At 47.0% G+C, this 27921-nt stretch overlaps 2 protein-coding genes and 2 pseudogenes across 2 annotated transcripts in view; 1 reads left to right on the forward strand and 3 right to left on the reverse strand.

The window, feature by feature from the left end:
- Nucleotides 1-358: 358 nt before the first annotated feature.
- LOC146197799 (uncharacterized) lies at nt 359-1557 on the forward strand (annotated as a pseudogene).
- Nucleotides 1558-1673: 116 nt separating this feature from the next.
- Nucleotides 1674-9167, reverse strand: LOC146197800 (uncharacterized; annotated as a pseudogene).
- Nucleotides 9168-9352: 185 nt separating this feature from the next.
- Nucleotides 9353-10533, reverse strand: LOC146197801 (uncharacterized). The gene is made up of 2 exons (XM_084591812.1): nt 10361-10533; nt 9353-10076 (listed from the first exon to the last, which is right to left on the reverse strand). Exons 1-2 carry the CDS (start codon nt 10531-10533, stop codon nt 9353-9355), a joined length of 897 nt encoding a protein of 298 aa, XP_084447938.1.
- Nucleotides 10534-18910: 8377 nt separating this feature from the next.
- Nucleotides 18911-27921, reverse strand: part of LOC146197802 (adipokinetic hormone/corazonin-related peptide receptor variant I-like) — a 59307-nt gene continuing 50296 nt past the window's right edge. The window contains exons 3-4 of the mRNA XM_084591813.1: nt 19886-20090; nt 18911-19542 (exon numbers count right to left, since the gene is read on the reverse strand). Coding sequence (XP_084447939.1) covers nt 18911-19542; nt 19886-20090 — 837 coding nt within the window. The remainder of the gene's footprint in view (nt 19543-19885; nt 20091-27921) is intronic.

Consider the following 27921-nt stretch of genomic DNA (forward strand, 5'->3'; position numbering starts at 1 on the left):
CAAAGCTTAAGGGCCAAGCAGAGGAACTCAGTTTGACAAAATCCTCTTTGTACAGGGCGCAACGTGAGCATGAGCTGGTAGAAGCTAAAAATGTACAGCTTGAAAAACAAACGAGTCGAAAATTTTCTGTTGAATGTTTTCAGGACAGCCCTGAATACATGGCATTTTACACCGGCCTTCCTAGCTATGAAGCTTTTGTAAGGTTTTTTAACTTCCTTGATCCAGGGGAGAATTGCGAAAACCTTAAGGTCTAGTCAAGGAGTTATGCACAGGGCTCTAACACTGCTGGAAGGCCCCATTTGCTGCCTGCCAAAGAACAGCTGTACTTAGTGCTGGTCAGGCTTCGTGTTGGGCTGCTGGAAAAAGACCTAGCCTACAGGTTTAGGATTTCGATGGCAACGGTATCCAGGCTGTGCACAACCTGGATAAGCTTCATGTACCTTCAGGTAGGCCAGCTTAACCTTTGGATGTCAAGAGAACTAGTGAATGAATCAATGCCAGCTGCGTTTATCGCACAGGGGTACTCTAGCACTAGAGTAATCATAGATGCAACCTAAGTAAGGTGTGAGGTCCCAAGCTCTCTTGTACTACAGTCACAAACTTTCTCTACCTACAAGTCGGCAAATACATTTAAAGCATTGATTGCTATATCACCAGATGGGACAATCACTTTCTTGTCAAAACTATTTGCCGGATCGATTTCCGACAAGGACTTGGTGCAAAAATGTGGATTCCTAAAGCTTGAGTTTCAGCCTGGAGACACTGTAATGGCTGACAAGGGATTTAAAATAGACGAATTGCTCAACAAGATTGGTGTCACATTGAATACTCCTCCATTCTTACGTAAAGAATGTTTCACAGCAGAAGAAGTAACTGAAACACAAGAGATTGCAGCACTTAGGATTCATGTTGAAAGGCGAATTCAGCGCATCAAAGCATTTCACATCTTTGACAGGCCAGTCCCACTCACCATAGCGCCTGTCATCAATGAAATGTGGGCTGTTTGTGCATTTTTGACCAATCTCCAGAGCCCACTTATAGGGTGCGGCGATACTGAATAGTGCATTTGCACTCTTTGGTAGCCCTTTTTTTAATTATTGTATAAGTATGCATGTTCTTCCCTTATTTTCCCCTTATTATTAGTGGATACGTGATGTTACTGTATGATGTTTTATTATGCTGCATGTTCTGAGCAGTGTATCGGGTGCCTGGGCTCCGTCAAGCACAGTACATCTACCTTTTGCCCTTGCATCCAAGACCTCGTTGTGTGAATATCAGTGTCATAATGTCACTAGTATGTGTTTGGTGTCAGTTTGTAAAAAATAGTGAAGCAGTTCTGTTCTCATTTTATTGCGAAAGCAATACTACTTGCACTTTCAAGCCTTCAGCGTAGCGAGGCGGTGAGCTGCCAACTTGGGTCTCTCATTTCTCATGGGACGGTTATGTCCAAATCAGCCTGCCAGGACCCTGGCATTCACGTTACTAATATAGCCCCAATAAGGCACGTTCATAGGGCATGGTAATAGAGGGGCTTTATATGTGGGCTGGCAGGAGCTGCCAACTTGGGTCTCTCGTTTCACATGGGACGCTTATGTTAGAATCAGCCTGCCAGGAACTTGGCATTTCGTTACCCCTATAGGCCACTAAGGCACGTTCACACGGCTTGGTTAAAGCGCAGCTTTATGTGTGGGCTGGGGAAGAAGAAGATGAAGAGAATAATTAGAAGAAGAAGAATGCTCGGTCACCCGCAGCTATTGCTTTCGCTCAATATTCGGTTCAGCAGCGTTGAACTCTTCTAATTTTTTTTTTTCAAGATCTTAGATGACCTGCAGTTTATTGTTCTGCCAGAAATGGGAGAAGGGTGTCAAAGTAGAATTTGTCGAGTTTGTTTCAGCATAGCTGCCATGCAGCTTCATCGAACCTTATTCTTTCAATCACAATAAAATGTGGCGAATAGACCACAAAGTCTGCCCAAGTGAGGCCAGTTAGTGCCATTTGTCTAAGAACTTGATAATAATAAGCATCTTGGCGATCAAGCCTGATAACACCGGTGGCATCCTTCACGAGGCATGACCCTTCTAACCTTGGAAAGTCCACATATCCTTCATTGAGTAAGGACACTTAACCTCAATAATTCCGTGGCTGCCTTCTTCTGGGTCCCAGACTATCCTATCTGGTGAGGCTCCCAGCCACGGGCAAGCTGGACTTACAGCAAGTCCACAGTGGAATGTCTGCACGTCGTGCTGAAGGGCCTGCATTGTCGTTGCATATTGGCGTATGGCTTGCAGCTCATTTGAAATGCCGTACCTGAAATAAGGACAAGAAAGCTGGTTCTACACTGCACTAAAAGCAACACCTCCAGTTCATAAAAGAAAGACTGCCAGTGAAAGCAGAAATATGACCATTATTAACCCACGCTGAATGAGGTTAGCTAACTTGTAATGCGTTAAAAGTGATTTTTTTACAAGACAGCATGCATGATTATGACAACCTGCTCATGGATAGGAGAAAGTAGTTTTTCATGTTGTCACAGACCAATGCCAGCAATACTATGTTTGGGAACAAGCTGGTGGTGTACGTGTTGACGCAGAATTTTCCCTTTTCCTCTATAGTTTCTAACCTCACATAGTTACGCCTTTAATGTACTGTATGCCCTTAGTGTGAATTCATATAATTGGTCTGGCTTACATTTTTTATTGTTCCTTCTCTTGTCACATTTTAGGTTTTGCATTAATGTTACATACTAGATTATGTTACTCCCTTTGTCCACTTTTATCTTGTGTTTCTCCTTGCCAGTACTTAAAAGCTTGTTAATTATTTCATTTTGCCCTCACTATTCCCTTAAGTTGTTCTCATTTGGATGTGGATAGGTCAAGAAAGCTGTGCATACAGTACAGGATGATGATAAGGGGGGAGGGGAAGAAACCGTAACGACATTCATGGTGAGCTTTATCATATTGATCGTATTTATATGCTGTGAGCAAGAACGTTCTGATGCATTCTAGCAATGCGAGGAGGAGAAAGCTGTCTTATTGAAAGGTCAGCACATTGATTGTCGGAAGGTGCTGCTGAAAGGTTTGTGATGACCAGAACCTGTTTAATTCATCAGCAAGCCTCACTGCGCCATAATTACGATATGACATGAACGGCCAACACTGTTAAGTTGCGCTGACATATTCATGCGTTGTATGCATGAACAATATCCGTCATTTTTGGTTGCTGAGTGGGCTTACACATATTTTTGATGTGATACCCAAAATGTGAGCTCTTTATTTTTTTTTTTTCCTTCTTTCGTGGAGATGTCCGTGCTTAGGCTACACATGACCACTTCTCTTGCATATGCTGTGGTCGACGGCTGGCAGAGATGCCCGTTTAGGTAACTTTTGGGTCATCGAATATCGGACCTTCACATTTGGATGAATCCACCGTCAACTGGTTACAAGAGAATGATTCTCTCCTTGCTCCTCCAGGAGAGAAGCCTAGCACATCTAATCCGACCCCTTTCCTGGCACTTACACGCCCTTTTTTTTTGTTGACCAAAGGTGTGGCCGTATATATGAAATAAATAATTGAAGCAAGAAATAAATCTTGGCAATCTGCAAAATATGCTTGCACATTTGATGCCAGTACACTTAACCTAGCGATTACATTTCGTGACATTCTGTAAATTGCAATGCATGTCTGCTAATTATTACAATTGCTGTATGTGCTGTACCAGTGTACCTAGGCAGCTGTTTTCCCTCTTTGTGGTGAAGTTTCCAGTCTTCTGTTAGAACAAAGATTGTGTTACCTCAGAATATTTTCTCACATGCATCAGTGCATACGTTGCTTGAATGCTTCAGTGCACCCTTTTAAAGGGACACTGAGGACAACTCCATTGAGGTCTCAGTAAATATTTGATTATTTCTCTCATTATGGTTGTGTTGTCTGGCAGCAATTGTGGCATATAGTATTTATTGGTGAGAAAAAATTTAAATTGGAAGCCTTCCCATGAGTCGATTCATGATGACCTTGCTGAAAAGGACGTGTCACTGCCACATTAGAGTGGCTCATGGCACAATATATCTTGCGGTAATCTGCACCAAAACTTCTTTGTGGAAGCATGCCTTTTACTTGCAAAATTGGCCGGTAATCGCAGCATCTTTGTTCTGTTTCTTGGTCTTTTCATCCTTTTAAAACCTCTGCTTTCATTTTAAGTGGTCTCTTCAATGGTTTGTGGGGTTTAACATCCCAAAGCGACTCGTGTGGTCTCTTTAAGATTAGAACACTGTATGTTAGCGATACACGAAAACTGCTTTCCATCCTTAGTGTCTCTTCAAAGGAATCCGACAATAAAACACAATTCACAATAAGTATTTCAATATCTATTGCCATTTGCCCACTTTTGCCTGGGGCTACTTGGAGCTTGTTTTACTTCACAAAAGGAGCTTTGTTTAACAAAATAAATACAGTGTAAATTTCACTGAATTAACCATATTAACAACTCCCTCTTGTGTAAACTCACTGAACATCTCAAATGTGTTTCGTCAGCACTTTACTTCTGGGCTGCCAGGAATGGCAGCTATGGGATGTGGTTTTTATGGTAGGCAACCACCTTGGCAGGAATGTTGCTTTGTGAGCTGCGTCGATTGGTGTCTACCCAAGACTTGGACATCACTTAGGAATATACACAGTCAGCAGTAGGACGGTGTACATCGGACCTGTGTTGGCAGTCATTTTTTCAGAATTGCAGCGTTGGAACCAAGGACCATATGGCATTACCTTGGCCTGCATGTATGATAACACAACAAAAACAGGACATAACTCCGCCTAACTGACAGGATTAAAATTGCCATGCAGGCCTTGTGCTCAACACATCACTAAAGGCAACAAGCACTGTTTGCCATGTCAGTCACAGCAATGGTTCTAGCAAAGCTACTTTCACTGTGTAGTGTTTAATATTTTTAACAGTGCAAATTTATACAGTTTTGGTACTCTTGCAATGATTTATATCCATATACCTTTTTTATCCCATAGCTGCAGTTGGCTATCATGACATATGGAGTATTTTGTGACCACCCGAGGGTATTGTATGACCTGAAATCGAGATGCATATGTGTATTTTCACACTACACAACCAATATGAAGGTGCAGCGGTGGCGTAGCGGTAGAACATCCGCCTCGCATGCAAGAGGACCGGGGCTCAAATCCCGGTGCCGCGCAATTCTCCACCGGATGAAAAAAAAAAAAATCCGCGTGTCGATGGAATTGCATAAACAGGTTTGGGGTGCGACCTGATGCCGGTGAACACCTCCGGCAACGCACTCCCTCACCAGAACAGGAGTTGGCCACCCTGGTGCAGTAATTGGCCGCAACCTCCTATGATAAGCTCCATAAAACCCTGGCCCTCAGTCACCAGCGGTTGCGGAACAACTGACCACGGCGGCGGTCAGACCTGTGACGCAGCAGGGGGTGCTAAGAAAGCCTGGCTCCGCTGGACAGGCCGCCATTGGAAACTGACCCTGGCAACGTTTAATGCTAGAACCCTAGCTAGTGAAGCTAGCTTAGCAGTGCTGTTAGAGGAACTAGAGGGCATGAAATGGGATGTCATAGGGCTTAGTGAGGTTAGGAGGCCGAATGAGGCATATACTGTACTGAAGGATGGGCATGTACTGTGTTATCGAGGCTTACCAGAGAGGCGACAACTAGGAGTAGGTTTCCTTGTAAATAAGTATATAGCGGGTAATATAGATGAATTCTATAGTATTAATGAGAGGGTTGCAGGCATCGTAATAAGGCTTAATAAGCGGTATAAACTGAAGGTTGTACAGGCCTATGCACCTACATGTAGTTATGATGACCAGGCAGTTGAAAGCTTCTATGAAGATGTAGAATCGGCAATGCGAAAAGTAAAGACGCAGTATACTGTACTAATGGGCGATTTCAATGCCAAGGTAGGGAAAAAACAGGCAGGAGACAAGGCAGTAGGTGACTATGGCATTGGTTATAGGAATAGCAGGGGGGAGTTACTAGTTGAGTTTGCAGAGCGCAATAACTTACGAATCATGAATACCTTCTTCAGCAAACGGAAGAACCGGAAATGGACATGGAAAAGTCCTAACGGGGAGACTAAAAATGAAATCGACTTCAGAATGTGTTCAACCCCCGCCATTATGCAAGATGTAGAGGTAATCGGGAAAGTGCGATGCAGTGACCACAGGATGGTGAGGTCCCGAATTAGCCTAAATCTGAAAAAGGAACGCAACAGATTAGTAAGAAAGAAACCCATCAACGAATTAGCGGTGAGGGGGAGGGCAGAAGAGTTCAGAATCTCGCTACAGAATAGGTTTTCAGCTCTAACTGAGGATGGCGACATTACCCTAGAGGCAAGGAACAATAATTTCAGAGATATCATTACTGAGTGCGCGGTAGAAATAGGCGGTAGGATAGTTAGAGAGGATACCGGCAAGCTGTCTAAGGAGACGAAAGATTTGATTAAGAAACGCCAGAGTATGAAAGCTTCCAATCCAACAGACCGGATCGAATTGGCTGAGATATCAAAACTAATCAATAAGCGCAAGGTGGCCAATATAAGGAAGTATAACATGGAGAAAATTGAGCATGCTGTAAAGAACGGGGGAAGCCTTAAAGCGGTAAAGATGAAATTGGGCATAGGCAAAAACCAGATGTATGCGATAAAGGACAAGGCGGGCAATGTAATCACTAATATGGAAAAGATAGTCACAGTAGCCGAGGAGTTCTATAGAGATCTCTACAGTAGCAAAAGAAGTCAGGACCGTAATGAGATTGGAGGTAGGGAAAAACAGTCAGACGTTCCACCAGTGATGAAGGACGAGGTCAAGAAAGCACTAGAAACTATGAAAAGGGGGAAATCAGCTGGAGAGGATCAGATAACTACAGATTTGCTGAAGGACGGGGGGGGGGGGGATATTGTGTTAGAAAAACTGGCCACCCTGTATACGCAGTGCCTGGTGTCATCGATGGTACCGGAACCATGGAAGAATGCAAACATTATCCTCATTCACAAGAAAGGGGACTCTATGGACCTTAAAAATTACAGACCAATCAGCTTACTGTCTGTTACGTATAAGGTATTTACTAAGGTATCGCTAATAGAATCAGGACAACCTTAGACTGCAATCAAGCAAACGATCAAGCAGGGTTTCGGAAACGGTACTCTACTATCGATCACATCCATACCATCAATCAGGTGATAGAAAAATGCTCGGAATATAACCAGCCCTTATACATAGCATTCATTGATTACGAAAAAGCATTTGACTCAGTTGAAACCTCGGCGGTGATGCAGGCATTGCGAAATCAGGGGGTAGACGAGGCGTACGTGAAAGTGCTGGAAGATATATATAGTGGCTGCACAGCAACCATAGTTCTGCATAAAGAAAGTAACAAAATTCCCTTAAAGAAAGGTGTTAGGCAAGGAGAGACAATCTCCCCAGTACTATTCACAGCTTGTTTAGAGGAAGTATTCAGAGACTTGGAATGGGAGCAGTTAGGGATAAGGGTAGACGGAGAATACCTCAGTAATCTGCGATTTGCTGATGACATTGCCTTGCTAAGCAACTCGGGGGATGAACTGCAAATAATGATTGATGACCTAGACAGGAAAAGTAGAAAGGTAGGCTTGAAAATCAATATGCAGAAGACTAAGGTAATGTTCAACAGCCTCGGGAAGGAACAGCAGTTTACATTAGGTAGCAAAATACTAGAAGTAGTAGGCGAATATGTCTACTTAGGACAGGTAGTAACCGCAGATCCGGACCACGAAAAGGAAATAACAAGAAGAATACGAATGGGATGGAGCGCATTTGGCAAGCACTCGCAGATTATGACTAGCAGCTTACCGGTATCGCTCAAGAGGAAAGTATACAACAGTTGCATCTTGCCTGTACTCACCTATGGGGCTGAAACGTGGAGGCTAATCAAGAGAGTTCTACTTAAGTTGAGGACAACCCAGAGGGCTATGGAACGAAAAATGGTAGGGGTAACATTAAGAGATAGAAAGCGTGCAGAGTGGGTCAGAGAAATAACTCAAGTTACCGATATTCTAGTGGAAATTAAGAAGAAGAAATGGACATGGGCAGGACATGTAGTGCGAAGAGAGGATAACCGATGGTCGCTGAGGGTAACAAACTGGATTTCAAGGGAAGGAAAGCGTAGCAGGGGGCGGCAGAAAGTTAGGTGGGCGGATGAGATTAAGAAGTTCGCAGGGGTCAAGTGGATGCAGCTAGCACAGAACCGGGTTAAGTGGAGAAATATGGGAGAGGCCTTCGCCCTGCAGTGGGTATAATCAGGCTGATGATGATGATGATGAATTATTTAACTTCTCCGAGTTCCTTTTAGATCTCTGATGCCCCGACACACATGAACGTCACACGGGCTGACCGACTTTTAAGTGTTGTCCAAACCTCTCTTTTAGATCGGGAAAAGCGTGAAGTCCCTGTGTCTCCACAGCTTACGCCTGGCAGCCAGTCGACGAGAAGTTGGTGACACATGTCTAAGTTTGAATGCGAATGTACAAAAAGGGCGACCACTGAACAATTAATAAAAGGCTTTATTTCATGCAGTGGTTTTTTGCTATTTTTTCATGCTTGGATGCTACCAGTGTTTGTTTACAGTGCTGCTGAAGACTTCATGGCCTATCAACTAGCATCTACTGGTGCCTTTCTGTCATTTTATAATGCCTTACTACAGAGTCCATACCTAGTGTCCATACTAGTAAAAGTTGCCAAAAATTGTAAAACGCTGCAACAGATCACCCTAAAGATTGATGAGCTGTAGAAGCAGTGCATGCAAGCATTACAGTGAGCACCTGTTTGCGTTTGCACTTACAAGCAAAATAGTATTTATGGATGCTTACTGGATTGCTCTTACTCGTGACAGATCCCTCTCGGCAGTCAAGTTCTTGAGACCCTTCACTGTCCAGTTCTCATGTTTCATAACTGCACCAAAGTTGGATGCAGTCAGTCGCTGCCTGCCATGCAGCACTCTTGTTTTGCCCACGGCTACTTTTCTCCAACTTGTGAGCCTCGGTGATAGTAAGGGTTAGAGATTGCAAAAAGAAAAAAAAAGGAAAATATGCTTGCACAGGTAAAAAGTAACATTTACCAGATAGATTGTAGCAGCAGCTGTACTTCTAATACTTTCATATTTGAGAGAAACGTTAGTTTGCTGTGCACTATGGTTGACATGCATATCCTCATATGTTTGCGCTGGGTGAGCAGTGACGTTCAGCACTTTACCATATTTAGACGAAGCCCTGTGTTTGCACTCTGTATGTTATGTGCATTTAAGAAAGATAATGTTAGGAACTGTAGCTGCAGACATTTTTTTTCTAACATACTAGCCACATTTGTATTACTAAAGATTGTCTTACTACAACTTCTGTATTTACCTCAAGTATGGCTTTCTGTGATGCTGGCAGGTTTTGAGATGAAGCGACATACAGTGATGTTGAAGGTATGATAGTTGGTTCTGGTGGAACGGAGTCGGCTCCTCTTGATGTGGAACCCAACTTGATTTCTGGACTAATATGAGTGGAAAAATGATGAGGCATTAACGGCTTCTGGCTCCATAACATACTGCCTTCGCAAGTTTCCCCATAGGCAGAACTTGAAGGTTTCACTGTCATTGCCTGCAAATGCTTTGAAAATGGGGTTGGTGCCAGTTCTGCGAGATCTTGACCAAATTTCAGAGCAGCTTTTTTAACATCCTCTGCAAGCCTGGGTTTTTTGCGAGCTTCATAAAGTCGAGAGGCTGTGGCACACTCCCTACCACCAGGCCGTACGGACCTCCAATCTACATCATCTACCGCGCTGGATGATATTTTATCCCCACGCGGTCGTCTCCACTTCTGCGGCAGCTCCGTGCAGGACAGCTCAGGCGGCGGTTCTTCATACCCTTGCTCTTTGAGCAACACAAGTAACTTGAGCAGTACCAGAGCATGGTGACACACACCACTCTCCCGCGCAGCGCACTCGCATGTGCAGCCGTCGATGAAACCATCTTTCGTTATCACAACACTGACTTGGTATGGCGATGCAGTCTTTTTCTGGCTTCTAAGCACCGCGCGCGTACACGCACGAACCTGGAGTCACTGCACAAGAAAAAAAAAAGACGAGAGTTTTTGATTGATGTTGCTTACAGCGCAACCGAAGTAAAAAAAAAAATAGCTGGCACTCGGTTTAACCGGCCATGGCTGCTCTGAGTGCATTCGCATAAAGCTTGTGCGCTCTATTTTCTCACTCAGAATGAGAATGAGCATAGGCGGTTCAGCGAACAGAACGCATCTAGCATTCGAAGACGAAAAAAAAAAGCATAGTCGCAGAATGTGGCAGCTTACCGTATAGTGAATGGTGACGTTTCAATGGAAGCGCACTGAACGTAGCTCTCGGCGACAAACTTGTGGCTGCGCTCATCGTTCCGATTGCCGAGGCTTCTGGAAGCGCTGTACGCTTGTATTCTGTCGATGGTGAGGCTCTTCGGGACAGGAGAGAGGCTTCTGGACCACGACATTGCTAGCGAAGAGGAGTTATACGGTACAAATAGGATCAACCCAGCAAGGGAGAACGCGGACGCTAGGTGAGCAGCGGCGTTCGTCGCCAAGCTAATGGCGGATGGCGTCGGCGACCAGTGTTGCCGGACCGAATTAGGAAACTCTCCTATTGCGCGCCAATCCCTTCCTATGCCCTTTTTTCGGCTCTACTTTCGGTTGCGTTACGTCACATCCTTGACGTCATATCCACTATGGCACCCCTTTCTTCCTTTCCGCTTCCGCTCCCGCTCCCACCTTCCTCCCTTTTCTTACACGCGGTTCAGGTGTCCACTGAACAAGTGTGGCAGATACTGCACCTTATCTTTCCTGCGACCCAGTTATTCTATTTAATTACCTAAATAACTAATAATTCTAATTACCTATTGGCCTAATTATTTTTTCGGCAAAAACATTACGTCCTCCTCTATCGATGGACACCACTCATTAACCTCTACCACTTCTGCTGCGGTCACAATTTTGTGGACACGGCTTGCGGACAGAAATCTGTGAACATAGCGATTTATTGATTTATTTGTAGGAAGGGAAAGGCGCGGTAACTGTCTCACTTGATTTCTGTGGACTCTTCAACCGCGCCGTAAGGGATGGGAAGTAATCCTTTCGCATTAATAAAGTTGTTATTATTATCATCATGTATATACGAAGCTGACCCCGCCAGGCGTCGGATCCAAGCACCATTGGCGCCTTTCATTTGCCGCTTCCTCGAACGCCGCACCACACAGTGTGTGTGTGTGTGTGTGTGTGTGTGTGTGTGTGTGTGTGTGTGTGTGTGTGTGTGTGTGTGTGTGTGTGTGTGTGTGTGTGTGTGTGTGTGTGTGTGTGTGTGTGTGTGTGTGTGTGTGTGTGTGTGTGTGTGTGTGTGTGTGTGTGTGTGTGTGTGTGTGTGTGTGTGTGTGTGTGTGTGTGTGTGTGTGTGTGTGTGTGTGTGTGTGTGTGTGTGTGTGTGTGTGTGTGTGTGTGTGTGTGTGTGTGTGTGTGTGTGTGTGTGTGTGTGTGTGTGTGTGTGTGTGTGTGTGTGTGTGTGTGTGTGTGTGTGTGTGTGTGTGTGTGTGTGTGTGTGTGTGTGTGTGTGTGTGTGTGTGTGTGTGTGTGTGTGTGTGTGTGTGTGTGTGTGTGTGTGTGTGTGTGTGTGTGTCGAGGCTGCAGCAAGAAGGAAAAGAAAATGCACGTGCCTCCTATTGGCTCTGTAGCTGAGCCACCTCTGCTGCCTGATTGATTTATACTGATTGATTTATAGGAAGGGAAAAGCACGGTAACTGTCTCACGTCTTCAGTGGACGCCTCAACCGTGCTGTAAGGGAAGGGAGGAAGGTGGGAGTGAAAGGGTTAAGAGAGAAAGAGCAGCCGTAGTGGAGGGCTGCGGAGTAATTTCGACCACCTGGGGATCTTTAGCGTGCGCTGGCATCGCACAGCACGCGGACGCGTCTTCGTTTCGCCTCCATCGAAACACAGCCGCCGAGGTCGGGTTCGAACCCGGGTACTCCGGCACAGTAGTTGGGCGTCTTATTACTACACCACCCCGGCGGGGCCCTCTGCTGCCCGTGCGGACAGAATAGAGAAAGCAGAGAAGAAAGAAAAAGCAGAGGGAGAGAAAGAGGCGCGCCGCAACAGCCGTCGTCCACCACCTAAGTGGTAGCGGGTGCAATGACGGCCTACAACAGGTAAAAATTCGATGGCAGGCTAGCCCCCACCGCAAGCGGCGTTGACCTACCAGTCCCAGCCCCGTAGGGCTAGGAACAGCCACCCTTCACCTCCTAAGTCCACAGGAAACAGAAGCAGACCCCGATGTCTAGTGTTAGTACAGCAGGCAGCAGCGGCGTTTGAAATTGATTTACAGGGTAGAGAAGGAGCAGTATCTGTCACAAATCTCCGCTGACACACGTACCGGGCCCTGAAGAAAGGGAGGAAGGTGGGAGTGAAAGAAAAGAGGGAGATAGAGAAGCAGTAGTGAAGGGCTACGATCCACCACTTCTTCTGCAAAGTAACTTCTTTGGGATCTGAAGAGTTAAGCTTTCCGGCTCTTCTACGCGGTTCAGCAGCCGCTTTACTATTCTTCCCCAAGGTTGACTGTTTACTGGCCGCTGCGCACCGCTAGCCATATATATACACCACAAACCACGTAGATGGTGATGCGCAATCGCTGCTGCCGATCAGAGGGAGAGAGAGAGAGAGGGGGGAAGGGAGGGGAGGCTGTCGGCGAAGCGATGAATATTGCGCGGCGGCAGCGGCGGCTCCGGCGGCCATCGGAGGCACCGACGCGCCAGCTGCGCGCATTGTGACGTCACTCGCTCTTCACGCATGCGCAGCGTGGACTTTCCAGAGCTCCGCAAAATGGCTCGGTGAATAGCGTATTATTGCTTTCGCAACAAAATCTTTGTTGACAACTCAAAAAGTATTCACGTGAGGGACGGGGGTTCGTGAGAGGGGAAGTAAGGTAGACCCTCGCAATTTCACTAGATGGCCCGAACCCTTGTGCCCGCATCCTTTTTGGCCCAGTGCACTGTTGAATCCCGCCACAACGAATACAGCCACAACGAAATTTCCGCGACAACGAATAATTTTTTATTCCCCGCGAGTATCCTATAAGAATTAATGGCCTAAATTTCTCTGCACAACGAACCATTTTTGCAGAGCGTTTCCGCTTCAACGAAATTTTCGCGTTCAAAATTGAAACCGAAACTAGTTTTATTGGCGAGAAGTCCAAGTCAAATCCAAAGCCACATTAAGCATGAAATCACGTGATTGCAGTTCCGCCATTTTGGCTTTGTGTCGTGGTCATAGAGTTCGTCGTGGTCGCGTTGTTCACTCGCTGCCTTTCTCTTCGACAACGACGAGTTTTCATCCGCAGGACACGATGGCAACGCAAGTGAAAAAACGCAAAACTCTTTCCCTTGAGCAAAAAGCTCAAATAATCGCCCAAGCAGAAAGCGGAAGGAAGAAAGCGGCAATTGCTGAAGACTTCGGAATTCCTGCAAGTTCGCTGTCAACGATTCTAGGCAATAAGGACAGCGTGAGAATGGCACTTGCTTCAGGCACATCCTCGAAGCACAAAAAGGTGACGCGGCCCCTCCATGAAGAGTTGGACAAAGCAGTGCATGCGTGGTTTGTGGAAGCACGAGCCAGCAACGTCCCCCTGTCCGGAAGCATCGTCCAGCAGAAAGCCTTGAACTATGCATGCCTACTTGGCATTGATGATTTTAAAGCCAGCATTGGCTGGCTAAACCGTTTCAAGGCCCGCCATAACATCGTCGGAAAAGTGTTGTGCGGTGAGTCAATGTCAGCAGACGTGGACGGAGCAGCTGCTTGGAAGGCGAGTAACATGGCCGGAATTTTAAGCAACTTCGCGCCTGCAGACATTTACAACGCCGACGAGACCGGGCTATTCTACGAGATGTTGCCGGCTAGGACGCTCGACTTCAAGGGGCAGCGCTGTCACGGCGGCAAACACAGCAAAAAACGCATCACAGTGCTGCTTTGCACAAACATGGATGGCTCGGACAAGCGTCCGCCGTTAGTCATAGGCAAAGGTGCCAAGCCGCGCTGTTTTAAGGGAACTCGTAGCCTACCTGTGCAGTACAAGGCGAACAACAAGTCATGGATGACCCGCGCTATTTTCACCGAGTGGAGGATGGCATTCGACCGCGACATGAAGCGGCAGGGCCGTAAAGTTTGCTTGCTTTTGGACAATTGTTCAGCGCATCACTCCGACGAAGTCAAGCTCACTAACACGGAGCTGAGGTTTTTCCCTCCCAATTGCACGTCTGTCTTACAGCCTCTCGATCAGGGCGTGATTCTTAGCCTGAAGCGCGCTTACCGCGGGAGGTTAATTCAGCGGCTGCTTTTTAACACTGAAACCGGCCGAGACACGAAGGTGGACTTGTACGTGGCACTGCAGATTATATCTGCTGCCTGGAGCACACTGGGGCGCTCAGTAATTGTGAACTGTTTCAGGCACGCCGGATTTGCCGAAGGTCGACCCGTACACTCTGCTGGCCTAACACCAGGCGTTACAGACGACGACGAAGAGGCGTCACCGGCTCCGGGGATCGCGGCCGCCTGGAAAACGCTGGGAGAAATAGGAACCGTGCCGCCTAATCTCGAGCTCGACGAATACATCGGCGCTGACGCTTGTGTTGTTGTTCACGAAGATGTGAGTGATGAGCAGATCATAAAAGCTGCCCGGAATGATAAGGACTCTTCCGATGAAGAAGACGACGACGTACAGGAAGCGCCGGCTGCGGCAACCGCCGTACAGGTGATGGACGCTTTTGATGTCATCAGGAATTTCGTTGCTGTCCGAGACGACGATGTTGCAATGGGTTTGCTGACCGAGTGCGAAAATCGCGTGACGGCGTTGCTCGCCGTGAAGCGTAAGCAAACCAAGCTTACAGATTTTTGGCATTAAACGCCTTTGCTGCTGCTTGGGCAATTCTTTCTGCGTTTCACGTCAAATTTTTGCGATAACGAAGTTCCGCGAGAACGAATTTTTTTTCGTGCACCGTGAATTTCGTTATAGCGGGATTCAACTATACGAAATCGAGTCTCACACATGTGGGGTGATCAACGTGGTTTCCAACCGTTCCGGTCCCGCGGATGATGCCGCGGGCTTATTTGATCATGTTCGATACGTGTGGGTAAATTGAGATTTAAGGGGACTTCATGAGCCACAATTGGGTGGCCCTTTTCAGCTGACGCCAAGCGACCACCTCAGCCTCAGAGGGAGGGTAAAATATGAGTGATTGCCGGTAGTGAAGGGCGATCTTGTGCTCGGTGAACATATTTTTTTGGTTCTGGAGACGGGGAATAGCCTCCCTTAATGGGCTGAGGAGTGCTCGGGCGTTGGCGTGAATGTAATTGCATCCTGCGGGTAGCTCCGGTGCTCGGAAACCCAGGGGATGGTGATTCGTCTGGTATGAAGTGTAGCGCGAAATATGTATGAGCAGCAAACGATGTTAGTGTACGTTAAAGATCCCCAAACGGTTGTCCCGTTGGAAGTCAGGAAGCGACTAAAAATCCCTCCGCTATTATGAAACATGCATTCAGAGCATCACCAGGAAAGAAGGCTGAAAAGGGCGAAAACGCTGCTGAAGATATATCAAAGAAGACAGGACGTGATTTATGTCGAAGCCGGCAAATATGAGGACAGGCATATTATGGTTGCGGTAGCGTCAGATGAACGAAATCTAAGAATAAGCGGTTCGGTTAAAACGAGCTTAGCTCACACGGCTGAAGAGGTAGCGATTACCGTTGCAATAGCAGGGACAAGGGCTACGGCTATTATAAGTAATTAGAAAACAGCAATATGCAATTTTCTCAAAGGAAGGGTCTCTCCGCCGGCGAAAAAGATGCTGAGAACATGTCAGGATGACAGAATAATCCGGCTAATATGGGCACCAGCCCACTCCCAGCTTTAGCGAAATGACGGAGCTCATAAGCTTGCCCGTGGTCTCACCTTACGGGTAGGCTCTGATCCTAAGTACAATCAGCAGAGACAGGATAGTCAGCTACAAAGAAATTACTCAGCACTATCGGCTAAACAGGGTAGAATACCCACCGGCAGATAGGACACTAAATAGGATCCAAGAAAGCATTTGGAGGAGCTTACAAACAAGGACTTTTCCGAATCCAGCTACCCTAGGTCAGTGGTACCCGGAACAATTCTCAGATAAGTACAGACTATGTCAGGGTAAGGCGGATTTCGTACATATGATATGGACTTGTCCAGACAAAAAATGGGCAGACAAAACAAATTAGAGCACTGCAGAATCTGCATTGGAGTAATGCGAAAGTACGGATGGTGCTGTTGGTTGCTTCTGGTTGCTTCTAGTAGCTTAATTCTCTTCTCATTTGCCCATTTTAGTCTTTGGTACTTTCAAATTACGCACCAGTCCCTTCCTATGCCCTTTTTCGGCTTTACTTCTGGTTGCGTGACGTCACATCTTCTACATCACATTAATTCACTTCTTGTTTACCCATTTTAGTCTTTGGTACTTTTAAATTGCGCGCCACCCCTTCCTATGCCGTTATTGACTCTACTTCCGGTTGCGTCATGTCACATCCTTGACGTCACCTTAATTGAATGTCTTAATTAAATACTTTAGTCTTTGGTACTTTCAAATTGCGCGCCAATCCCTTCCTGTGCCCTTTTTTTTTTTTTTTTTGCTCGACTTCAGGTTGCTTGACGTCCCAACCTTGACGTCACCTTAATTGACTGATTTAATTAAGAGAGAGAGAGAAAGAGAGAAAGAGAGGAGACTTTATTTACACCAACATGGACCTCGGGGCAGGGGCCCAGCCAGGGGGAGGGCCTATTCACCGGCTCTCCTGCGCCGTGGCCGCAGAGACGGTCTTGGAGTAAGCCTCCTCCGCCAGGTGTAGGACGATTTTTTGTTCATCTGCATTTGAGCTGCGGATGTAAGACTCCCAGATAATTTTATCAAGGGGATCAATTTCTATAGCTCCCGGAGAATCGGGGCATTGTCAGATTAGATGATTTTCACTCAGAGGTACGTTGCAGAGATTGCAAGCCTCTGGGTCACCTGTCTACTCATTACGCAGAGTAACATGAGTAAGGATACGACTGGCCTGAATTTCTAGCCGAGCAAAGGCGAGCATGTACTGTGTTATCGAGGTGCACCAGAGTGACTAGAACTAAAAGAAGGTTTCCTTATCAATAAGGATATAGCTGGTAATATAGATGAATTCTATAGCATTAATGAGAGGGTAGCCGGCATCGTAATTAAGCTAAATAAGCGGTATAAGCTGAAGGTTGTACAAGCATACGCACCTGCATGTATGTAGTCATGGTGACCAGGCAGTATAAGTCTTCTATGAAGATGTAGAATCGGCAATGGGGTTTGTGTAAAAACCTATATTATACTGTACTGATTGGCGACTTCAATGCAATGTAGGTAGAAAGCAACCTGAAGACCACGCAGTGGGCAACCATGACATTAAATTGAGAAATAGCCGGGTGGTGTTACTAGTTGAGTTCGCCGAATGCAATAATTTACGAATTATGAATACCTTCTTTAGCAAACGAAAGAACCGGAAATGGCCATAGAAAAGCCCTAACAGTGAGACTAAAAAATGAAATTGATTTCATACTGTGTTCTAACCTCGTCATTATGCAGGATGTAGAGATTATCGGAAAGGTGTGATGCAATGACCACAGGATGGTAAGGTCTCGAATTAATCTGGATTTGAAGAGTGAGCGGAACAAATTGGTGAAGACGTCCACCAATAAATTATCGGTAAGGGGAAAAGTATAAGAAATACGAGTACTAACAGAATGTTATCTTTTTGGGTATCATGATACGTTGCTGCTTAAATAATTCAGCGCTATGGCTTCCATTATTCTTGGTTAGAGAAGTTCTTAGCGCCAGTATAGCTTCTAATTAGAAAGAGAGGGGGGGATTCTTTTTCAGCCAATTAAGCTTGGAGGTTGCCTCGGTATGCAAGTCCAGTAAAGGTGTGTATGTATGAAGCTGAAATTCCAGAAGGTCTTTTTAATAAACTAGATAAATAAAAGGCAATACAGAAACTGAACAGGAAGTTGGAGCCATATGGCTGACTGGCATTTTCGTAGTGCTTGAAATGTATGCTTTTATGTTGGAATAGTTGATACGAGCGTTGTAAAGGCTTCCATCTTCACAGCACCAGAAGTGAAAAGCACTTCAGTTCGAGCATACAAACGAATTCGGGACCTCTATGCAGTGCTTGTTTGTTCAAACTGATGTTATAGAGTTATAACACAAAGGTGCCAATGTGATCGTTTTCACGTCGTTTGCAAATACCATGTTCACCCCTCCGAAGCCACCTTGAGCATCACAGAACCCCTAAGACGCCGGAGAACACGGCGGCATCCACAGCGTTCTTGCTCACGCAAATACATGGACGGGCTTCGTTCGCAGCACGTAGTTTTTGTCTTTGTTGGTACCTTCACCAACTGCTATCCTGCGGCACGCTTTGAAGAAACCAGTGGCACGTTACCATTGTAGCCCAGTCCTCCAAGGTCGTCCTTGTTCATTTCATCACACGGTTCTCATCTCTCCAGAAGAACAGTTGCGTAAAGTTGCTAACAAAGCACTCATTGCTGAATACGTATTCAGTCATTGTGGTTTGTCAGTGGTCGACCAACCACAAATGCCAATGAACGAGATTATGTGGGCCATTTTTTTTATGTCGTTTTCGTCTTTCTGCCTTAAGCTTTAGACGCATGGATATATGTTCTTTAAACGGGAAGGCTGATCGCCAACGGTCTGAAACAGATATGCGAGCACCAGCACTGTCACTGCCTAACGAAAAGCTTCTTCAACGGTGCCAGAGTCACGTCCTCCCATCACAGGCTGTGGTTTTTTCTGAGCGGAGACGCACCGCCCGAAACCAGGCAGCTGCCACCATTGAGCTGGGCCGAGTGGGCCTCGAATGCCCGTTCGGCATGCATGCACCCGACGTCTACCCTGAACACACACATGTCCTTCATGTCGGCCACGCACAGGGAGCAGCAGTCCTCGCGCAAGGCTCCGCACTCGGACTTGCCGCCGGCGGCAGCGGTGGCGACCGTCTTCGGTATCCACGACTGCAGCGTGCGCTTCGAGAATCGCCTCAGAGACGACGAGAAGCGGCGCTTGTCCGGGACCCCGTCCTCCGGAAAGCAGCGCACCCGGCAGCAGCGCAGCCTTAGCCGGCCCGTGTAGCTGCCGTAGACGAGAGGGTTGACGCACGAGTTGGAAACGGCGAACATGAAGAGCGATGACTGCAGATAGTCGTCCACATGCTTGGCGCTCTCGGCGTCCAGCTGGTACCAGAGCACCATAACCACGTACGGGGTCCAGCAGAAGAAGAATGCCAGCACGATTACCGCGGTGAGCCGCAGGGTGCGGTATTGGGCGCGGTGCATGCGCCGCATGTCCGAGCACCGGAGGCGCATTCGCGAGCACGGGGGCGCATCGGCTTGGCTCGGATCTTGAGCTGCGCAGAGGAGTGGCCGTCAAACGCACTGTTCCCATCTCATAGCGCGCAGATATTGGCACTTGTGAGAAAGGAGGCAGGTATAATGTCAAGGCAAATGCTTTCTGTAGGCGCAGCCATAAGCATGGGGCGAAATATTTGCGGAACTTGTACTGACTGTATTAGAGTATAATTTCATGTAATATTATCCTTAATAATTCTCTAATGGCGTCGTATTCTACATCACTGTCTGCAACATTTCTGGAACTAACACTGCGCTGTCAAGTGAACTAGAGCGTTACATTTCTCTAGATTTGGTACCCTAGTTAATGCATTTGCGGTAATAATTATGGAAACGCTTTACCGTGCGAGTCCTTTGCCTGGCGATGTATCTCGCACAGAATGCGTCCGTACGAGAGGATGATGGCGCCCAGCGGGATACCGTAGAGTACCAGCAGGCAGAAGAGGTTGTACAGCGTCTCGTGCAGAGGAGAAGGGAAAGAGGAAAAGGTCACACACTGCCAGAAGCCCGGCACCTCCGGATGCTCCATCACGCGGAAGATGAGCGCCTGCGCGGAAAAAAGAGCTTTCCGTTAAGGATGAGCGTAGCAAATAAAATAAGCAATACGGACAAAAGTTTCAAGTTCTCGTTTTTTTTTTTTTTTTTTTCTTCTCGTAACCCCGAGTCATTCATCTCTTTCATTACGAAACCTTTTAGCGATCTATGCACAGGCTGATATAGAGCAGCATCACTAATGGTTTATGGTTTATAGAGTTCAGATCCTAAAGTGACTCGGGCTGTGAGGAACACCGTAATGGAGGGCTCCGGATAATTTCATCGCTTGCCTTTCTTCAGTGCATACTGGCAACGCACAACTGGGAGTTTCGAATACTACAAAACGGGGGCCCCCATGGACGAAAATAAACTGGGCTCTCTCGGCTCAGTAGTCGTGTCATAAACGCCGAGCCACCGCGGAGACGCTAATGTATCGCGGGAACAAAATATACTGTACAAATTAAAAACAATATGTTTTCTTATGCGTAGTTGTAGGAAGTTGCGAGAGGGTCACTCTTAGTCCTGGCGCATTGCGAAATACTGAGGTTTCGGACAACGGACGCTCATCATCTTATCATAATGAAGAGGACACAAGGTCAATATTTCTGTCGGTTACATTACTCTGTTTCTCTGGCTAAACGCTTAAGTAGTAGTACAAGAAGACGTTATTGAAGCGCGGCACTTAGGCGCCTAATACATCGATGGCCTGCTGGACGAGCAGGCGCTGGTCTTCCCCACTCTCAGCACCAAACCTGTCCACCCAGGTCCAGATCGTCCAGATAGCATGGGACGGGGTGGGTAAGAACCCCGATTGCAATGTGGTTGTCGTTGTTCCCTTTCGTAACGAATGAATGGGTAATGATTTTATTTACGAATTAATACTGAGACATTCAGCAATCCAACTAATCTAGGGTTACCTGTTTACACGTGCAATGGTTTTTAAAAGTTAGTTTTGTCAGAGACGTTGTCATGTTAATATGAATGCTCATGCGTAAATTTCATTAAAGCAAAAGTCTTATTTGACTATGTTCGCGATTTAGTGTCAAATGGAAATAGACGCAAAACATGTCGGATTCCTTTTGTCGTTGAATAGAGTTAGGGGTAAGATAATGAATGCATGATGTACAGGATAACAAAATAGTGGATGTAGAGTCATCAGTTATTTGATGAGAGGTAAAAATTTCAATTAGATGTCGAAATAGCCTTCAACGTGCACATCGAGTGTAAACCACCGTGGTGTGAACGCTCAGGCCGCTAGTGACGCCAGAATTGTGCGGAAGTCGAGATTGGGGCAAACAAAAAAGCGCAAACTAGATGGATAAAGGGTTGAAATAGACTAAAGAGTGGTTAACATTAAATTAGTCAATAAACAGTGCTAAAGACAAAATTTCTAGAAAAACATGTAAAAAAAGGCGGCACCCATGGTGACGTCACGAGAAAGTGGTTGCCATGGTGGCCACTGCTGCTGACGTCAATGCGCATCCAAGCAACAGCGTGATGTCATGGGAGAAGGATGCAGCGCGATGACGTCGTGGGGAGAGAGTGGGGGTGCTATGGAATAAAAACCTTCTATAAAATTCGGGCGCGACCCCTCAGCTTCTAGCGCTTCCGGTTTGTGTCAAGATGTCACCCCACACTTCAATGAGCACTTCAACGAACGCGCGCTAAGGAACGCTACGCGACAGTAGCGAGGACGTCCCATAATAAAAATTAGAGGGTCTCTTAAATGTATCTTTGGGGGAGAATGGCCAAAGCCTACCCCCTTTTCCTATCATTTGCCTCTCGTTTGCGTTTTATCGGCGTTCGTTGCAGGGCTACATATAATTATAATTGGTTTACAGGAAAGGAAAGGCGCAGTATCTGTCACACACTCTCCGACGAGTGTGCGTTTGGACGTTGCCCCATCGCTCCTGTCACGTGGCGTTCCTTGGAGCGCGTTCAAATGTGGCATTGCAGATAGCAGGAACGCTAGACAAGAACTAATCTTGTGGAATCTCGTGGAGCCCAGCGGGGGTGGCCAGAACTCCTAGTCTAGGTGGTTCTGGGGTGACACAGTGGTAAGACATCCGACTACTGTCTGGAATTGCCGGGTTCGAACCCGACCTCGGCGGCTGCGTTTCGATGGAGGCGAAACGAAGAGGCGTCGTTGAGCTGTGCGATGTCAGCGCACGTTAAAGATCCCCAGGTGGTCGAAATTACTCCGAAGCCCTCCACTACCGCTCCTTTTTCTCTCTTTCCACTTTAACTCCCACCTTCCTCCCTTCCCTTACGGCGCGGTTCAAGTGTCCACAGAAAACAAGTGAGACTGTTTCCGCGCCTATCCCTTCCAGTGAACCAATTATTATTATTATTATTATTATTATTATTATTATTATTATTATTATTTTTATTATTATTATTATTATTATTATTATTATTATTATTATTATTATTATTATTATTATTATTATTATTATTATTATTATTATTATTATTATTATTATTATTATTATTATTATTATTATTATTGGAGATATTCCCTGGAGATATTCCCTGTTCATCTTCTGCCTCTGCTCCTCGCCGTGCGGTTGACTTACCCAGTGAGATGAAGAAGCACCGAATTCGATCCATTACTGGCGCATCGAGCTCATCTGTCCTGAACGTTGCCATTTACCAAAAGAAGCGTCCGAAGACTATTTTCGTCTCTAAACTCAGTCCCGATACTACATCGGTAGACCTTACCAACCATCTAAAATCAGTGAATATTACTCCCATTTCCTGCCGGCAGCTGAAAACAAGGTACGACTCCTACTCGTCCTTCCATATTGAAGTTGATGAAGAATCCTACAGTAAGCTTGTTGAGCCTTCGATGTGGCCGATGGGTTGCATATACAAGGACTTTCGTGGGAAGCTTTACGACGATATGCTTCATCCCTCTGAACTGACGCAAAATTGCAGTGGCCCCTAATTTGGATATCTATTATCAAAACGCCCGAGGTCTTCGGACTAAGGGATCAGAATTTTTTTCTAGCGTCTTGTCCTCTTGTTATACCGCTGTTGTGGTTACCGAAACCTGGCTGTCAAGTGATATTCCTTCCAATTATTTCTTTCCAAATAATTACTCTGTTTTTCGTAGCGACCGCCCTGAAACAGGTCCCAAATCAAGAGGAGGTGGAGTGCTCATTGCTATTGACAGTTTTGTGAAGTGTGTTCGACGTTCCGATCTGGAAACTGTTGAAGAATGTGTGTGGCTCGAGCTCACTTTAAATCGACATGAAAAACTTTTACTTGCAGCTTTCTACATTCCTCCGAATCTACCTCCTTCAGCCTATGATGATGTTCTGCTCTCAATCGAACATGTTATAACCCGTCATAGCAAACACAAACTTCTTATTTTAGGTGATTTTAATACTCCTGGTATCAACTGGAACTCACTTATTTCTTCTCACAACAATCATTACATATTAAGTAAGTGTAACGCTCTACTTGATTTCATAGCCTTTAACTCTTTGCAGGAACACAATTTCATTGAAAACTGTTGCGGTAATATTCTTGACATCTGTCTATCGAATTTTGAAAGTGTTCGAGTCTCGAGTTCGGACATACCGCTGACTCGCTGTGACAAATTTCACCCTCCGCTTCTAGTTACTACTGCTGTCTCTGCCTCACCTTCTACTAACTCAGATCGGGTGGGGAATTCGCCCCGTTTCGCGTATGCACGTGGTGATTATGTCGGTCTTTTCAATTTCTTCTCTTCCGTCGACTGGTCCCTTTTAAATGACATTAATGATTCAGATGGACAAGTCAGTCGCTTTACAGAAATAGTTCTTGATGGTATGCGTCGGTACATACCTTTGCATACTCCTACGCGTAGGAAGTTCCCTTCCTGGTTTTCAAGGGAACTAATAACGGCGTTAAAGCTCAAGGAACGGGCCCATCGTAAAGCGAAACGCCCTGGGTTTCACAATTGGGCAGATGAGTTTCGCCGTGTGCGTTCTCTTTGCAAACGCTTATACAAGCGGGACTACGACTCCTATCTTGAGTCTTTAGAGAGGTATGCCTCAAATCGTCCTAGTCAGTTCTGGCGTTACGTTCGCAAGCGTTCCATTAAATCAGATTTAAGTATCAGCTTAGTTGACTCTCAGGGTTCGGAAATTCGGGATGTTGCCGACAGTTTTGCACAACATTTTTCCTCCGTTTACAAACATCCACATTGTGATTCCGTTTGCCTCCCATCTGGTGCACTATCTAATTCCACTCTCTTTGACGAGGAGTTGATAACTGAGAGTCTTAAGCGTCTGAGACCATCTTTGTCTCCTGGACCTGATGGCATTCCAGCTGCCATAATAAAAGCCTTCAGTTATATTGTTACGGGAAATATTCACTGTAAGGCACTTTTCCACACCACTGAGGATGATCACAGCTACCACAGCACAGCACTTGCACAGCACAGCACTCGTCTGCGTCTTCTTCTTCTCGGAGTCTGTCGCACTTCTTTTTCGTCAGCACGGCCAGCGAATACCACTCAGTAACACTAATTTTGTAATAGCCCAAACAAGTGCCAGGCACTCTCGCTCTGTGATAGAGTAATTTTGTTCGGACGTAGATAAGAGGCGGCTGGCATACGCAATCACCCTTGTGTGGCCGTGTTGTCGCTGGGCAAGTATAGCTCCAATGCCGTGGCCACTTGCGTCGGTGCGGAGTTCAGTATTGGCAGATGGGTTGAAATGGGCCAAGACGGGTGGAGTTGTGAGAGCAGCAATAAGTTCCGAGAAAGCTGCAACTTGTTCAGGCCCCCAGGAGAATGAAACATCTTTCTTTAGGAGATTGGTGAGAGGACGAGCTAGCGCTGCGAAATTCGGGACGAATCGTCGGAAATAAGAACATAGGCCAATAAAGCTTCGAACATCGCTGGATGAACGTGGAGTGGGAAAATCTCTGACGGCACGAATCTTGTCGGGGTCAGGCTGAACGCCGGCAGCATTACCCAAGTGACCAAGGACTTTGATTTGTCGGTGACCAAAGCTGCACTTTTTGGAGTTTAGTTGCAGTCCCGCGCGGCGAAAAAGCGCTAGGATTGTAGAAAGGCGACGAAGATGGCTTTCAAATGTAGACGAGAAAACTATTACATCGTCAAGATAACACAAACAAGTGGTCCACTTGAAGCCTCGGAGCAAAGAGTCCATCATACGTTCGAAGGTTGCTGGGGCATTGCAAAGGCCAAAAGGCATGACTTTGAATTGATAAAGGCCGTCAGGGGTGATAAACGCTGTTTTTTCACGGTCTCTCTCGTCGACAGAGATCTGCCAGTAGCCGGAACGAAGGTCGATGGACGAAAAGTAGCTGGCTCCGTGCAAAGTATCAAGCGCGTCGTCTATACGCGGAAGAGGATACACATCTTTTCTGGTTATCTTATTTAAATGACGATAGTCGACGCAGAATCTCCAACTGTTATCTTTCTTTTTGACCAATACAACAGGGGATGCCCAGGGGCTGCTGGAAGGCTCAATTATGTCGTTCGCCAACATTTTGTCGACCTCTGTTTGGATGACACGTCGCTCGGCAAGCGAAACACGATAGGGCCGCCTGTGAATAGGACTGGCGTCACCGGTGTCAATGCGGTGACTGACCACTGTGGTTTGACCCAATGGGCGGGTACCGAAGTCAAAAAGGTCACTGTAGGCAAGCAAAAGCTGTTTTAACTCTGCGGCGAATTGAGGCTGGAGATCAGCTGCAATCATGCTTTTAACAGGATCAGTTCGCGATGTAGAGGACGAGGGAGGTGTTGCAGGGACGGCATTTGGATTATCGGTAGTCAGAGCTGAAATGGCACAATCGGTCATCGGCGACAGGTCTGCTAGTGAAATTCCCGCGGGCAGAACCTGAGTTGATAAGCTGAAGTTAAGGACCGGGAGGGTGGTACGGTTCTGGGAGATATGCACAATCAGATGAGGAAGGGTGACGTGCTGCTGCAAGATAACATCAGTAATGGGACACGCGAGATAGTCGCCGTCTGGGACGGGTGGGAATGGTGACATAGGGATGTAGACGGCAGCTTCAGGAGGAAGGCGGCAGAACTGTGCTGATCGAAGGCGGGGTGAGCAGGAGGGGTCTTCAGAGCAGAGCGGAAGGTCCAAGCGAAGTAGGCCGGTAGAGCAGTCAATGAGGGCAGAGTGGGCTGTTAAAAAGTCAATGCCAAGGATAACGTCGTGGGGGCATTCTTGAAGGACGGTGAACAACACTGGAGCATGACGACCACCAATGGTAACTCGCGCTGTGCACATGCCAACTACGGCAGCAGGGCTTCCATTGGCGACGCGAACTGTGGGCGAGACGGCTGGAGTAAGGACTTTTTTGAGGCGACGGCGAAATGAGGAACTGAGAACGGACAGTTGGGCGCCGGTATCAATGAGAGCAGAAACGGGAACACCATCCACAAGGACGTCGATGCGATTATTTTGTAGGGCAGGGGTCAGCAGAGGTTTTTCAGTCCGGGTCACAAATGCAGCGTCACCTCCGGGAGCTGCATTGGCTAGTTTTCCGGTATGTGGCTGGAATAAGACGGGGACAAACGGCGGCGAGGAAGAGGAGAACGCGAGCGTCGGGTCTGCGGGGATGGTGAACGGTTGGCATCACGAGCAGGGACACCGGGGTCAACAGTGGTCTGGTCTGGGCGAGGTGAGGTATAGCGAGGGGCATAGTCTCCGCGGCGGTCGACGTAGGTGAATTGACGAGATGGCGTGTACCAACGGCTACGGCAGTGACGGGAAATGTGGCCAACTCGGGAACAAGTAAAGCAGATGGGACGATTGTCATGGGTACGCCACTCATTCGGATTGCGGTACCGATATCGGGGCGAGAAACCGGCGGTAGGTGAGGCGGCTGCAATTACTGGAGGGGCAGGTCCTGAATCCACGGTGTCGGTGCGGCAGGTAGAAGGAAGACCCATATTGGCAACCTCTTGGCGAACAACAGCCTGAATGAGTGATATGGTAGCCAAGGTATTGTCGTGGGTAGGCGAGAGTGAAGCTGCAGGAGTCATTGCCTCCAGCTCTTGGCGGACGATGCGGGTCAGAGTAGTGTCATTAGTTGGCGGTCGAGGAGGCGGAAGATCGACACAGGAAGAGCTGGCAGCCGTGTTCGGTAGACGGTCGAAACGATGCGATATGCGTCTCTGTTTCGCTTGTTCGAAACGTCGGCACACTTGTAGTACAGAGTCCACGGTGGAACAATCCCTGCATAAAAGGAGGTTGAAAGCATCGTCGTTAATGCCTTTTACTATGTGGCCAACTTTATCCTCCTCAGGCATGGCGTGGTCGACTTTGCGGCACAGGGATAGGACGTCCTGTATATAAGTGATGTAAGACTCTGTAGACGTTTGCGCGCGAGAAGCCAGCGCCTTTTTCGCGGCAAGGTGACGGCCAATGGGCTTTCCGAAGAGGTCGTGTAGCTTCTGCTTACAGATTTCCCAAGATGTGAGGTCCTCTTCATGGGTCTCAAACCACACCCGCGCTGTCCCAGTCAAGTAAAAGATGATATTAGCAAGCATAAGTGTAGGATCCCACCTGTTGTGCTTGCTGACTCGTTCGTATAGAGCCAGCCAGTCGTCGACATCGACGTCGTCGGTCCCACAGAAGGTTCCGGGGTCACGGGGATGGGCCATGACGACAGCAGGTGCGGCGGCAGTAGATGTAGCGGCGTCAGTTGTCATAGTGGTGGTAATAATGCGTCGGCCGCTGCGGAGATCCAGCTTGTGACGGGGATCGAAAGATTGACCTCCACCAAGTGATGTTACGGGAAATATTCACTGTAAGGCACTTTTCCACACCACTGAGGATGATCACAGCTACCACAGCACAGCACTT

The sequence above is a fragment of the Amblyomma maculatum genome, chromosome 2 (assembly GCF_055883805.1).
Source record: "Amblyomma maculatum isolate TAMU_Amacu chromosome 2, ASM5588380v1, whole genome shotgun sequence".
Taxonomy (NCBI): Eukaryota; Metazoa; Arthropoda; class Arachnida; order Ixodida; family Ixodidae; genus Amblyomma; species Amblyomma maculatum.

Bases quoted from the DNA above. Each gene is read 5' to 3' on its own strand.
- LOC146197801 (XM_084591812.1), bottom strand. From the start codon at position 10,533: ATGTCGTGGTCCAGAAGCCTCTCTCCTGTCCCGAAGAGCCTCACCATC. The intron at 10,077-10,360 runs GTAAGCTGCCAC...CGCGGTGCTTAG, and splicing joins ACGTCACCATTCACTATACG to AAGCCAGAAAAAGACTGCAT.